This window comes from Genypterus blacodes, unplaced genomic scaffold (assembly GCF_046128005.1).
Source record: "Genypterus blacodes isolate CSIRO-AG114 ecotype Tasmania unplaced genomic scaffold, CSIRO-AGI_Gbla_v1 ptg000215l_1, whole genome shotgun sequence".
NCBI lineage: Eukaryota > Metazoa > Chordata > Actinopteri > Ophidiiformes > Ophidiidae > Genypterus > Genypterus blacodes.
Genome location: NW_027467014.1, coordinates 1,278,950 through 1,292,264, shown reverse-complemented (window position 1 = coordinate 1,292,264; position 13,315 = coordinate 1,278,950). Strand labels below are relative to the sequence as shown.

General features: G+C 44.0%; 1 protein-coding gene across 1 annotated transcript in view; it reads left to right on the top strand.

Annotated features, from left to right (window-relative positions):
• Positions 1 to 13,315, top strand: part of col24a1 (collagen type XXIV alpha 1 chain) — an 81,860-nt gene that overhangs the window by 57,670 nt on the left and 10,875 nt on the right. The window contains exons 29-47 of the mRNA XM_076170166.1: positions 682 to 735; positions 898 to 942; positions 1,946 to 1,990; positions 4,209 to 4,262; positions 5,201 to 5,254; positions 5,346 to 5,399; positions 5,596 to 5,649; positions 5,787 to 5,840; positions 6,091 to 6,198; positions 6,797 to 6,850; positions 7,337 to 7,444; positions 8,085 to 8,138; positions 8,786 to 8,839; positions 8,931 to 8,987; positions 9,844 to 9,897; positions 10,484 to 10,537; positions 10,955 to 11,008; positions 12,171 to 12,224; positions 12,991 to 13,098. Of these exons, the coding sequence (XP_076026281.1) occupies positions 682 to 735; positions 898 to 942; positions 1,946 to 1,990; positions 4,209 to 4,262; positions 5,201 to 5,254; positions 5,346 to 5,399; positions 5,596 to 5,649; positions 5,787 to 5,840; positions 6,091 to 6,198; positions 6,797 to 6,850; positions 7,337 to 7,444; positions 8,085 to 8,138; positions 8,786 to 8,839; positions 8,931 to 8,987; positions 9,844 to 9,897; positions 10,484 to 10,537; positions 10,955 to 11,008; positions 12,171 to 12,224; positions 12,991 to 13,098 (1,173 nt within the window). The remainder of the gene's footprint in view (positions 1 to 681; positions 736 to 897; positions 943 to 1,945; positions 1,991 to 4,208; positions 4,263 to 5,200; positions 5,255 to 5,345; positions 5,400 to 5,595; positions 5,650 to 5,786; positions 5,841 to 6,090; positions 6,199 to 6,796; positions 6,851 to 7,336; positions 7,445 to 8,084; positions 8,139 to 8,785; positions 8,840 to 8,930; positions 8,988 to 9,843; positions 9,898 to 10,483; positions 10,538 to 10,954; positions 11,009 to 12,170; positions 12,225 to 12,990; positions 13,099 to 13,315) is intronic.

Below are 13,315 nucleotides of genomic sequence, written 5' to 3'. Positions count from 1 at the left end.
AGAGGCTTTTACTCTCAATGGGACTTTCCCAATAAAACAAAAGTTAAAAATAATACTGTGTTTTCATGGTTCTGACTCCTTTCCCTGTTGGTAAGAGGTCCACATCACCCCTGACTATGTCCCGTGTGATATTTGGGCCTTTGCAACCAGGGAAGAAGAAGTTACAACTAGAGAAGACAGTAAAGGACAATAAGTAAAAAATGTATGATGTCTTCATCATTTGGCCTTATGCCGTTTTGAAGTTTACTGGGTCCACAACAGCAGATCAAAGTGAGAGGAGCCACAGACAGAACAGAAGCAAGTAGAGAGAACATCAAAGGCTCAGAGACACTCAGAGGTAAGATGGACTCAGCAGATAAGCTGAAAGGAAAAGAGGAGGAGGAGGAGGGCTGGTGTTGTATTAACAGATCTTTATCTGTCTGCCAACCTGTGTGGTTGTGCAACAAGGCGAGGAGACCCCCTGTAGTGTTTATGGGTGTGGCATCCGGGCCATAGATGCTCCAATGAGGCCAAGAATACACACAGATTAGCCTGTGTGTGAAGTTTTAATGGGAAATTCCTCCTAAGTGACATTTAGGAGATTTTATTAAAGATGACATTGCCTTTTCTTAGTATTTATGTTCTATGTTTGCAATTGTGCATTCATATTCCTATTGTGTTGTCTTGTTCTCTGTCCCTCAGGGTCCCCGGGGTCCCGACGGCCCACTGGGAGAACCAGGGCCTGAGGGCACCAAGGTAAGCCTGCACACACACTCTCTGTAAATGCTGCCTTTTGATTGGCTGGAGCTGCTCAACAAACTCATGTTCATGTTAATCAATACCTGAATCGGCTTGTCATTTACTTCATTTCCTCCTCCTGATTCATCTACAATTGCTGTATTTTTGTCTTTGTTTCAGGGTGAAATAGGTGAAATTGGAAAGAAAGGCGAGGCTGGATTCACAGTGAGTGTTCTTTATGTTGTGTTTGCATTTGTCTTCAGGTCTTTTTTTTCAGTTTTGTTCTCTTTGGATGGAAGAAATGAGTTACAGTAAATAGTAAACAACAGGTGCCCCTTTGAACTCCATGTTTATGATGTTTATGAGGCTCATTTGACTGCTGGTGGCTGTAAATGCTTTATGTCTACATGCCATTTGGGGCTTCAGGCTGGTGGAACACGTCATGGTGAATGTATATGTTCCCTCATTATTCCAAAGCCCAAACCAATCACTGCTCATAGATGAAAAGAGATGGAATCATAAATGTTCGGCACTGGAAAATCTATTACTGCATATAATTCCAAAACATACCCGCACCACCTGTGTCAGCCTGAGGCCTCTGAGAGCTCAGAACTGTGTCACGACTATCTGTGTGTGTGTGTGTGTAATGCCTTGGTTTAGTTCAAGGGAACATATTATTTACTTACATGTTTACATCACCATATAGCTCATTGACCTGCACACCTGGTTAAACACGCCCACAGAGTACAGGGTGAAGGTCAGTGAGTGTTGGCCCTGTGTCCACCATGTCCTCGTTGGCCAATCAGAGGAGAGCATTTGGATTTTTGGGAGTGAGGCCTTGCACCTTTACGCAATTTATGCACCTACACACTCACTTGTATGTGGCTAGTGTGTATCTCTGTTTCACACAAGTCAACGACTGTACATAACAACCGGCCAATCAGGATAAAGATGGTACATAAAACATCCTGTTCTTACTTGGTCGCTATGGTTACATGCACACTATACTTGTAAAAACAAAAATGTAAACAAAGGTGGACTTAATAGGATTATGTGGTTCATGGAATATACATAATATAGAGTCTGCTTGGTGAGGATATAACATTCACATCTAAGTTTGGTTGTTTTCATGAAGTTTTGGGGGGGAAAAGGATTTATTGTCTTTGTCTCTGTTTTCTCTCTTCAATGTTTAAGTTAAATCATTGACAAACTAATTTCCCTTTTGAAGGGCAAAGCTGGCGGTCCAGGAGAGCGAGGCCTCCCCGGGAAGCCTGTAAGTAACAATTAAGCAGACATTAAACATTTCCACATCCTTTTCTCACATGTAGTGTGTGTGTGTTTGTGTGTGTGTGTGTGTGTAATTATGATATGAAAGGTTTGAGCCAACAAAGACGCCTGAAGTGTGAAGTTGAAAGGTGTTCTTGGCTCATAATCAAGCTGTGTGTGCATGTGTGTTTTGCAGGATAGTAGCAACAAAACTGCTTCTGTACTAAAGACACAACGAGCAATTTGGTACATTTCAGCTCTTTGTGGTTTTAGTGCCTCCCAATAATTGCAGACAAAGTTTTATTTACATTTTTTATCCAGTAGTCTAGATTGTGCAGCGTATAATGTGACGCGTGCGGATCAGTCGTGTTGTTTCAAGCACTTTTGGATGAGATTTAAACAGATCCTGTGGCGAAATCCGACCTCCCTGCACCCAAACCAATAATTGAGTTCCTTTTACCAGTGAGCTCTTCTTCTTTTCTATTCTTTACTCTCTCGTTCTCTTCTTTCATTCGTGCCGTTAAGGAAATGATGGATGATGGTCAGGACATGCGTTTGAACTGTGGAAGGGTAAAGTAACTCATGCTGCACGGATGGTAGAAACATGCAAACAAAAGCAGATCAAAAACAGATTCCAGAGCTGATCCGTGTGTGCCGCCTGTACAGTGGATTGACACTTGTATCCGCAGTGTGTTTGTTATACTACAGCCTGTTTCATCCACCGTTCCGAGGGCTTAAGACGAGGATGATCTCCGTCCCCCGCTTGGCTTTACTCTGTTGGCCTTGCGCTCCGTCGTTTGGCTTGTCGGGAGTTTCCACTGATGAATGAGCTTCTTTTCCACGATCTCTAATCATGTTTTGGCTCCACATTTGACGTTGTTTGTAATTGCTCCGTACGGATACGCAAACATACACACACACCCACACACACACGAGTGCACGCTTTCAGAACAAGCAGTGACTCGTCCTCCCCAAGCATCCGAGTGTAAGGGTGAGGTCACAGTATGTTCTCAGGCACACATACACACACAGGGGTCATCAGCGTGGAAACTTACCGTCTGTTTCTGGTCGTAACCCTGTCAATGGAGTATATTTCTCTTTTATTACTATGATGACACAAAGTAGAGATACAAAGTACTGCAGTATATATAGAGGCCCCTTTACCTGCGGTCCTGTTTGGCTTCTTGTTGTGGTAGCGTTTCTCCAAGCTGTGGACTCACAGCGCCCTCTAGTGTCTGGAAACCTTCGATCCGTCTTGTTTCTAGAAACGTTTTCTCTCTCTCTTCTCGTTGTTTTCTTGATTGTTCTTGTTGGTGCAGTTTGGCATCACTGTGATTGTGAGTTTATGCTGTAGGATCTATGATTTCCTGCCTAAAACTGTGAAAAGTACTTGGTATCTTGTAGGAACTTGGGCTTAGATCAATGATGTGTTGATCAGATATGAAGGAAGATATGGATTCTTTGAGATTGCAACAACATTGTCGACTTTTTGTGTGCGTGTATGTGTGTGTATCCAAACCCAGATCCACATATCGATCTTGATCTGGCAGTTTAAAATCAAATTGCAGTTAATATGATGCTGATTCACCATAATAACATAGTTTTGAACCCAGACACAGAAGGTGAGGAGGTCTAGAGACGTCTGATGTCAATGTAACAGAGTTTGTCTTTGTCTTTGGTGGTGTTTAGTGTCTTTGTCTGGAGTGTTGAGTGGAACATTCATGTTCAACAGCTCATATTTGAGGATTCTCTTATTGTTGTAGGATATTTGTGTCACAGCTCCACTCAGTCAGCTGCTGTACCTCTTCATCTTCCTCACAGTGAGCTTGTTTTAGCTGATGGAAACAGTTAAAGAATAATACTCCTGATAATAATCCTAACACAGTATCATCCTGTTCTGTTAACCTTGGAGTAAACGCTGTCTCCAATTACGTTGTCTTGTCTCATCTTGGCAACACAATGCTTGGCTCTCAACCAGGGGGACGTGTGACATCATTGCCAAAGTAATCCGCACATCAAAGTGTTTCTGTGCTGAGCTGCTGAAAGATGAGATTCATTCATCGTCGCACTTGTTAACATGATGGTTATGATGATGAGGATCTGAGCCAGGGACGTCCTTGATCTTGGACCATTTTTGGATCATATTCTGCAATAATTACACACATGAATGACTTATGTTGCATGTAACTTATGACTCTGTGTGTGTGTGTCTGTGTATTTTTTAGGGTAAACCAGGCATTCCAGGCAGCATCGGGGAGAATGGACCCCACGGCGAACCAGTAAGAGCTGTTTCTCTGCATCTCGCTTTGTAAAACGCCTTGTGTGTGAAATCATTAGTGTGTAAAAAACGTTTATACGACCATTAAGGCAATAAATCAGCTTTTTCAAACAACACGTATACGCCTCAATGCGACTGAAATTGGCACAAATTGAAGCAAGTAACAGATGGAGATGATGTGATTGTGAATTGATTTATTCAGGCATGTAAACATCCTGTAATAATGAGAGTTTGATGTTGCTGCATTACCTCATGCTGCGATTTTGCCACAGCAGGCTCGGCTGTATCGCCTTTTGCCTTCAGTCGCAAATACTTTGTCCTTTGAGTATATGAGAGCATGTAAACAAGACCAAATCAACCAAAACATCTCAGCACCACCTCACCAACACACCACAACTCACACCTTAAACATGACTAATTTGGTATTGATTTCCACATTTCCACACTCATCCTGCTCACCACTAGGGGGCTCTTCACCTGCCATTGCTAGTACGTGTACCACAGTTTAAGAACCATGGAACCAAACAGTCCAGAAGCTTCCCACCCCTTCATCTGCTTCTCTTCCTCTTTCGTACCCTCACGACCTAAACCTCCACACCTTGTTTCCGTGCGTCTTGGGTTCGCGCTTCGTGTTCCCAGTTTTCCAGGAAATCCTCCGACCCCCCTCGGCCACGTCAAGAATGTCAAACAATCGGGACGCAAAAATATTTATGTGGGTGTGAGGTTCCAATAATGTTATGCGTCTCATCTTGCTCTTGGCTCGGTGTCAATCTTCCTCCTTTCTCGCGCAGGTTTACGTTTTTGTGTGTGTGTGTGTGTGTGTGTGTGTGTGTGTTGTTTGTTTTCACAGGAGCTGCTGGAGGTTGTGTGTTATGTCTGCGCTGGTGTTTCAATATCATTCCGCTCATGGTATCTTCTGCTGGTTTGTTTTTCTTGCAGGGACCCAAAGGACCCCCTGGAGACGCTGGCCCTGATGGAGAGCAAGGACATGAAGTACGTTCCATCATATATTCAGGGCGTTTCGATTCATTTTCTACTTGTGTGTTTTTGGGGATTTAACACGCACTCTGTCTCTTCTCCTCAGGGTGGCCCTGGTGTAGAGGGGGAGCCGGGTGCCATTGGAGAGCCGGGGTTAAAGGTCAGTACGAGCGTGCCATGTTTCCCCGCCGTCACGTGCAGCTTCAGTTCCTCCCCGACAGGCTTGAACACCGTGAAAAGCTGTGAACTTGCCCTTGAAATATTCACCTCCGACTCATTGACAGACAGGCTCACGTGCTCGCAGTGTGTTGTGTGTGTGGGTTTTGACCTCCTGATCAACCTGTGTGTCCATCCAGGGTGATGTTGGACCTCCAGGAGCTGAAGGGGAGCAAGGACAAGAGGGTTTGAGGGTAAGTGGCTCCAAATTAGCCGTTGAGACCTTGTGTGTGTTTGCAAGCCAAACCTGGCTGACTTTTGATTATTGACCAAAGCTCCGTTTAGTATTGATTTGATTGATTGATTGCCTTAAATGCTGTTGTGTTGGTAGGGTCTTCCTGGTCCCCCTGGTGAGGACGGCCCCCAAGGGAAAGATGGAGCCAAGGTAAACACACACAGTAGCAAACATCTTTCTTTTTTCTGCCTTAACTTAATAATTTATCTATTTAAGTTATAACTGAAATTATATATGGAACAATTACACAAGTAAGTCGTATACCTCAGAGTATCAGCCTCTGAACACTACAGGTTGTCTGACCTTTGACCTGTTCTTAGTAAAATGAAACTTGCTGCCCTCTCACTGTCTCTCTCGCTCTCTTTTACACACACACACACACACACACACACACACTCAGGGTGAGCCAGGTGATCGTGGGCCAATGGGTGAGCCAGGAGACAGAGGGACGGAAGGAAACAACGGCCCCCCAGGACCAACCGGAGAGCCAGGGAAACAGGGCTTTCGTGTAAGATTTCAAACATTTCTTCGTCTAACGTGTCGATTTCAGACGTCTCATTCTAACAAACGCAATCTAGTGCGATTTAGATTAACATTCTGAAATAGACTTAGAGTTAAGATTTAAGATGGATGGCTCACAAGAGGACTTTGCTCTGGAATCACAAAAGTATACAGTCAAGTGCCCAAGCAGCATGGAGATGATCCCCTTGTACTCCAGTAGGGGTCAGTCTTCTCATGTGCTGGAGGTTTGGTGCTGTATTGGAAGCTGTCAGTCACAGCATCCACTAAAGACAGAGATTCAGACCTGTTCATCCTCTAACCATAATAAAGAGGCTGGAACACAATGAGTCACTCACAGTTCTCATCTTCTGTTTCCCAACCCGGATTCAATTTGATTTTGTTTCAGTCCTTCTGTATTAGACTGCAGGAATAGACAAAACAATAGGCAGCTGTTGTTGGATCCCTCCTGGCAGTATGACGTAGCAAAACTTGATCTCCTTGGACATGAAGAGTGTTTGTAGTTTCCCAAAATGTGGACTTGTGTATCACCAAACTGGCTTGTGTTTAAAGTGCGTGTTCGTCATCACATTCGTCTCCTATTACAGGGGCCAGAAGGAAAACCAGGGCCTCCAGGGAACCGAGGACGGCACGGCAAGAAGGTAAGAAAGCCTTGCTCAATGGCACATTTACGGCTTTTTCCTGAGCAGGAAACAGAAGAGGGATTAGATCCAAGACTTTTTAGCATTCATGTGGTGCCAGAGAATCACTCTGTCATCTTGTTTCATCTCCTTGATCCATCAGTTGGGGTCAATTGTAATGTTGTTGACTCAAGCTCTGATAAATAAACAAATCACAAGATCCAGCAGTGAGGTGATTCCTGTGCTTTCATCTTTTAAATACACACAATGTGCAGCTGATCAGACCGTCCAGTTGTGATCAGAGAGTCAAAGCTGTTTTGGATTTGTTTTGTTTACACTCATAGTTCATCACAGCCTTTTTAGTGCCAGGAAAAGTTTGCCAAAAAATGTCTCGGCCTTTGTTTTGGTGTTCAGAGACGACGAGAGTGAACACACCTGCTGTCACCTTGTCGCCATTGTACTATCTCATCTTGACACACGCTACACACACATCCTGTCTCCTACCAGGGAGAGCGAGGTCCTCCAGGAATCGCCGGTGAGGTCGGTTCCCGGGGAGACGTTGGCCAGACGGGCGAGGCAGGACTGAAAGGTGCCAGAGGGACCCGAGGCCCCCCAGTGAGTGATCATGACATCCTGTATTTACCTCCAGTAGACCAGGAGATCAGCAGGTCAAACCCTTTATTTCATCCTGTGACCGATTTGAATACAAAACATTTATAATTTAATCAGTAATTGTAGTTATATCATCCTTATAATAGTGTGAAGTGTGTGATTGTGGTCTCATTAGTATCATTATAAAAGCTTCTGCCAGATTATTGGTTTAGAGTGATTCAGAGGCATTATGATGGTTTATCTGTCTGATAACAGAATTCCTATTCAGACTAATCTCCTTTCTTTTAATTCCAACAGCAGTGTTTACAGTCAGGTGTAACACTGTGTCTGGCTCAGTCCTTTGTTCCAGCAATATAAGCAGCAGAGCATAAGCAATAAAAAAAGGAGGAGAGAAACGTTTGTTTTTGTATCATTTTGCAGAGCAGCACAGCAGAAGCACTTCCACCGTGTTGTCATAGCTGCGGAGTTCAGATTTATATCCCCCTCTGTCATAAAACAACTCTGGTCGCAGGATTCAGGGCTGCACGGTTGCCTGTGTGACGCCAAGGTTATATTTAACTGAACCCGAGCCGAAAAGCAAAACAAACAGCGCCGCGCCTGATTCACAGCCGTATTTTGTGTCTGTTTTCTGCATCGCTTCCAGGGTCGACCGGGAGTCATGGGGCCTGAAGGGCAACTGGGACTGTCAGGATACACGGTGAGTTCATCCTACCTGAGCTGCTATGAGAGGCTTTCACTCTTTCTTCTCCATCTTCCCTGAGGTGAAATGTATTAGAGGCAACATGTCCTCAGTCCCTGGCAGTAGTGTGGAGGTCTCCGCTTTGCCCACGCATCCCCGCTGTGCTGACATTCCTGTCTAATAAACCGGGATTAGATGAATTTTTACTGTTCAAAACCGCAGCACCAACAGAAATAGTGAACATGGTCTGAAGTAGAAAATGCATCCAGCTAATTTGGCAACCCAGTGCCCAGAGGCAGCCCCACTAATGGTAAATACAGGAGCTTTGTGCCCGGTCAGTGCCAACACCTCTGGGTTTGTGTTGCATAACTGTGCACAGGGCACCTCGAGTTCACTGGATGTGTACGTCCTGTATGCGCACATGCAGCCTTTCGAACCCGCTCACACTTCACGCACATCGTTGAGTGATTTCCGAGTTCTTGCCAAAACCCTAAATCCCTCAGTGACAGAATGTAAGAGTGCCGTGTTTATGTTAAACCCTGTGATTAAGATGCTGACAGGCTTTACTGTGGCTGTCGTGCCTCGCAGAGAAACATGCTGCAGCCAGCAGAGACGTACTTGGTGGCTCAGCGAGGTCAAATCATCTGCTTTCCTCTTTTTTTTAGGGTCACCCTGGCAAACCTGGGCCAATTGGAACACCAGGGTCTAAAGGTGAAAAGGTAACGTGATGCGTTATTTCATGATTCTCTTTTACCTGGATTAAATACATTTCAAATGCCTGGTTACAAAGTCCTGTGTGTTTGTATGCAGGGTTACCCAGGCGAGGACAATAAGACCCCAGGAGCTCCCGGGCCCTTAGGTGAACCAGTAGGTTTTGCTTTCCTTTAAACTCTCCTTTCTAGTCCTTGTCTGTTTGGTCTCGGCACTCAAACGTTTTGGTTAAAAGTCCACATATGTTACATAAGGTCAATACATTCAACAGCTATTAACCTATAAACTGTAGCTGCACACATACATCAGCTCTGCCTGGTGTCTTATTGGCAGAGAGACGCAACTGAATATGACGATTTCCACATTATAAGATATAATCCCAAAGCGTTATCAGATTTCTAACCCCGCTCATATACAGCAGTAGCTCAGCTCTTATGATGCTGAACATGTCTAACATTGCTCCTCCACGTTCCTGGATTAAAGCTCAGCTTTGTTTTTGTCCCTGCGTGGACTCAGACCCCCATGAGCTCCAGAAAGGAGCTTTTCATTGCTCTCAGTCTGTCTAAACAGAATTTCATTTGAAGTTTATGTTGGCATCGAGTTACCTTGAAGATTCTTGTGGCCAAGAAAACACGATCTTGGATGAAGATGTAACAAAGTCTTTGCATCTCGGGAAAACCCACATTCACGGTGAACGGTGGAGACTTTATTTCCCAGCACTGAATTTGGACTGAAATATACTTAGAAAGCAAAGTCATTCATAAATATGAGGCTCTCACTGAGGCACAGTGTTGCTCTATAGAGCCTGACCTGATCATACTGTGTGCAGTTCAAAGTGCTTTACATTACTGACAGACATCATTATTTAAAACTGAAATTCTATAGAAGATGGTTCATCCGTGTCTGTGTGTGTGTGTGTGTTATGTTACTAAGCTCAAGCAAAGCTTTGCTGGTAAGACTTCAGTGTATACACTACGTGTCTTTATCTCCATGTGTCTGTGTGTCTGTACAGGGCCCCGCAGGCGAGCGAGGCGAGCGTGGGGAACCTGGCGATGAAGGATATCAGGTAGTCAAAACCATTAAAGCTGCATCAAAGATATCACAGGGTGGTGGATCCTCACAGGGTTTGGTGTTTGCTGAGATGAGAGGAGCCCACACATGTCGCAGAGGATTTCCACATTCCCCGAGATTATTAAGCTTGTTGTTTGTATCACCTGGTGCATTATAGGGCCAGTACACACACACACACACACCTACACACAGTGTCGACAGCTGAGGCAGAGATTGTTCTTGCAGTAAATGGTGTTATTTTAGCTCATAGATTCCATCAGACGGAGGCGCTACAGAGACATGCTATTTTTCACAGGGCACCAATTTATGGATTCCTATCAGCATGTAATGAGGGATTGAGCCAATTCTTTTGCATTAAAACATGAAGCCAAATATAATATAAGAGCTGATTCTCACCCCCGTGTGACGAGCGCAGTGACTTGGTAAGTTTCTGTCTCCGATGCTAGAATAATAGCCATGAAGGCGCAAAGCCGTTGGAACTGTATAGTATATAATGTTTAGTATGTATGTTGTTCGTACACTTGGGTAAACAGACGTGTGTGTTTCATGTGTGTGTTTCATGTGTGTAAATTGTGTTTCAGGGCCATGTTGGCGTCACTGGATCTCGTGGTGCTCTTGGACCACAAGGCCCACCTGTAAGTGCATACGTGGTGCTCTAATTACAAACGAACATATACAAAATGCCAACATGTAGCATTTGTATGTTTTGTGACTTGTATTCAAAGTACCATAGAGAAGTTTAGCCCACTATCGACATGTGATATAGTTGTATGGTTGTAATCTATGCAAGAAGTGAAGAAAACTAAGTGACTTTATGGCCACACAGTCTGTCACCGCTCCTCCTCTTCTGTAGTTCTGCAGTTCAGATCATGAATTGTTCTGAAAACAGTTATTCATGGTGCGTTCAGGTGCTTCTGTAACTTGTTCTCATCTAACACAACCTTTACAGGCCAACACGTGAGCGTTACGTAATGGAAAACGTCTTTACCTTCAGTCTGTAACAATATCATCTTCAATGCAATGGGCTTAATGACAACAATTGTGTTTTTCAGGGTGCATCGGGCTTTCCTGGAGAACCAGGTCCAAAGGGAGAGATGGGGCATCCGGTGAGTTTAAATAGGATTATTCAGCCACTGCTGGTCAGGGTTGTGTTGTGTTTGGTCTGGGCTCATACCTGATGGGCTCACACTCCTCCACAGTAAAAAAACACCCGCAGACATTTGGCCAGCTCGGTTTCTTTTTTTAACAATGTTCGCCAATCTACGATTTCAAGCTGTTTGTTATAAACCACAGTGGAATGTCACAAAGAGTACAAAATAACACTGCTTACTTAGTAAAAACCAGGTAGGAGAGGAATCTTAACCTCAACGGGAGGAGTGGAAAGTATGTCAGGGAACAGAGAATGTTTTCATGGCCACCCAGAGTGCTTGATTACTTCAGTTCTGCTCTCAATATTCCTCATAGGTTGCACTCTTAAGCAAATTGACCTCTTTATTCATTATCTTTGTCCTAAACCTTCCCGTTACATAACCTTAATTTCCCTATGAAACTTTGGCTTCCATGATCGGATTCCACAGACAGAATGATCCAGAACTGCTGCTAAAAGCCCATTAAAGGACGACTACGTACATTTATTTGCATTGGCTCGAGTTTATACTGAGTGTGACTTCACATGCAACATGCAGAAACACCAAATTAGAGATTATTCATCAGTTATTTTTCTAAACCTGCACCAGGACGCATTGAGAATTGAGATTTGTTCTGAAAACTTTCTTTAGGTTTGGTGTTCATAAGCATTTTATTGTTATTTCTCATTTTTATGTTGTTTTCCAAGCACTCTACGGCATCCATTTTGAAGTCTGAAGTTTATTTTGTTTTAGTTTATCGTGTTACCAAGCAGAATAATATACTCCCATATGTGCTATTATTGAAAACATAACGGCGGAGGTCCCTTCCCTTCCCTCCGTGTCACGCTATATATCTCCTCAACACCTCATTTTACTCCGACTCCACAGCATTGCGAGGCGTTAAGTATACGTTTTACATCTGTACGTATTCCCTGGACTCCGTCTGGACTGGGTGAAGTGTAAAAACAGCCCTCTAATGGTGTGTGTGTGTGTGTGTGTGTGTGTGTGTGTGTGTGTGTGTGTGTGTGTGTGTGTGTGTGTGTGTGTGTGTGTGTGTGTGTGTGTGTGTGTGTGTGTGTGTGTGTGTGTGTGTGTGTGTGTGTGTGTGTGTGTGTGTGTGTGTGTGTGTGTGTATATCCAGGGCTCAGCTGGAAAGAAAGGAGCGAGAGGGCTGAGCGGAGCACCTGGAGCTGAAGTGAGTATGGCATCATCTCAGCCTCACACGTGGCTCACACACACAAACAGCAGCAGGACCATGGAGAGGCGTTTCTATGGTCATCCAATGTGTGTGTGTATATAGGAAACAACAGCCTTCTCCTCCTCTCTCTCTACATCACCATTTTGTCCATTGAATCAAGGCAACACTATAACCAAGAAAACAGATCTACTGCCACTTAAACTTTATAGTGGCAGAGATTACACTTTAGAGAGAGAGAGAGACACCATAACTAAATCCTAATGTGTTAATAATCTTTCTCCATGGATTCATTTTTTCCACAGTCTAAAGCGATTTGTAAGTGAAAGTTAGGAGCAGATTGCATCTTTTGATTGCCATTGGATGAGGTTTGATGCCTGAGGATGAAGCAGATGTCTTTGACTCTTAATTTAGCTACATTGGCCATTAGAAAATATACTGAAATATAAAAACTGGCTTCCTTTGACTGTCCAATTTAGCAAACCGCATCCATATGGCAGAGAGTGTTGGCAAAAACAAGCACTGGTGAATTTAATTTGGTTCAGATGAGCTTAGGTTTGAATCTCTTTATTACACGTGTAAAGCAGAAGAGTATGTGTGTGTGTGTTGGGTGTAGAAAGCTGACGTATTTTACAAACCTGCTTTAATAAAGACGCTCATAAATCCATGTAGATTAGAACCTCCAGCTTGCTATTTAACATATTGCTTATCGCCTTGTTTGGACGGGGATGACTGATGCTGGATCTTGTTTTTGGACATTTTCCAGGGGCCGATGGGTTCGCCTGGACCCACGGGGATCATGGGATATTCAGCGCTGGACGGCCTCCCGGGACTGCCTGGCTTACAGGGACTACCAGGGAAACGCGGAAGACAGGTAAGCTGCAGCAACATCGGCATACAGGACGGTTGCAGTTAGAAGCAACAAGGCTGAAATGTCTTTGCTTGAACAACATTAAGGTTTTTCAGAATTAAACTAAGTCTGCTTGGATTGTGTTTTGGCAGGATGCACCGTATCCCTGGTGGGTTTCCAATCACAATGTTTACATAGACTCAATACTTTGATTATTTGTCTTTACTGCGATTAAGGCAGA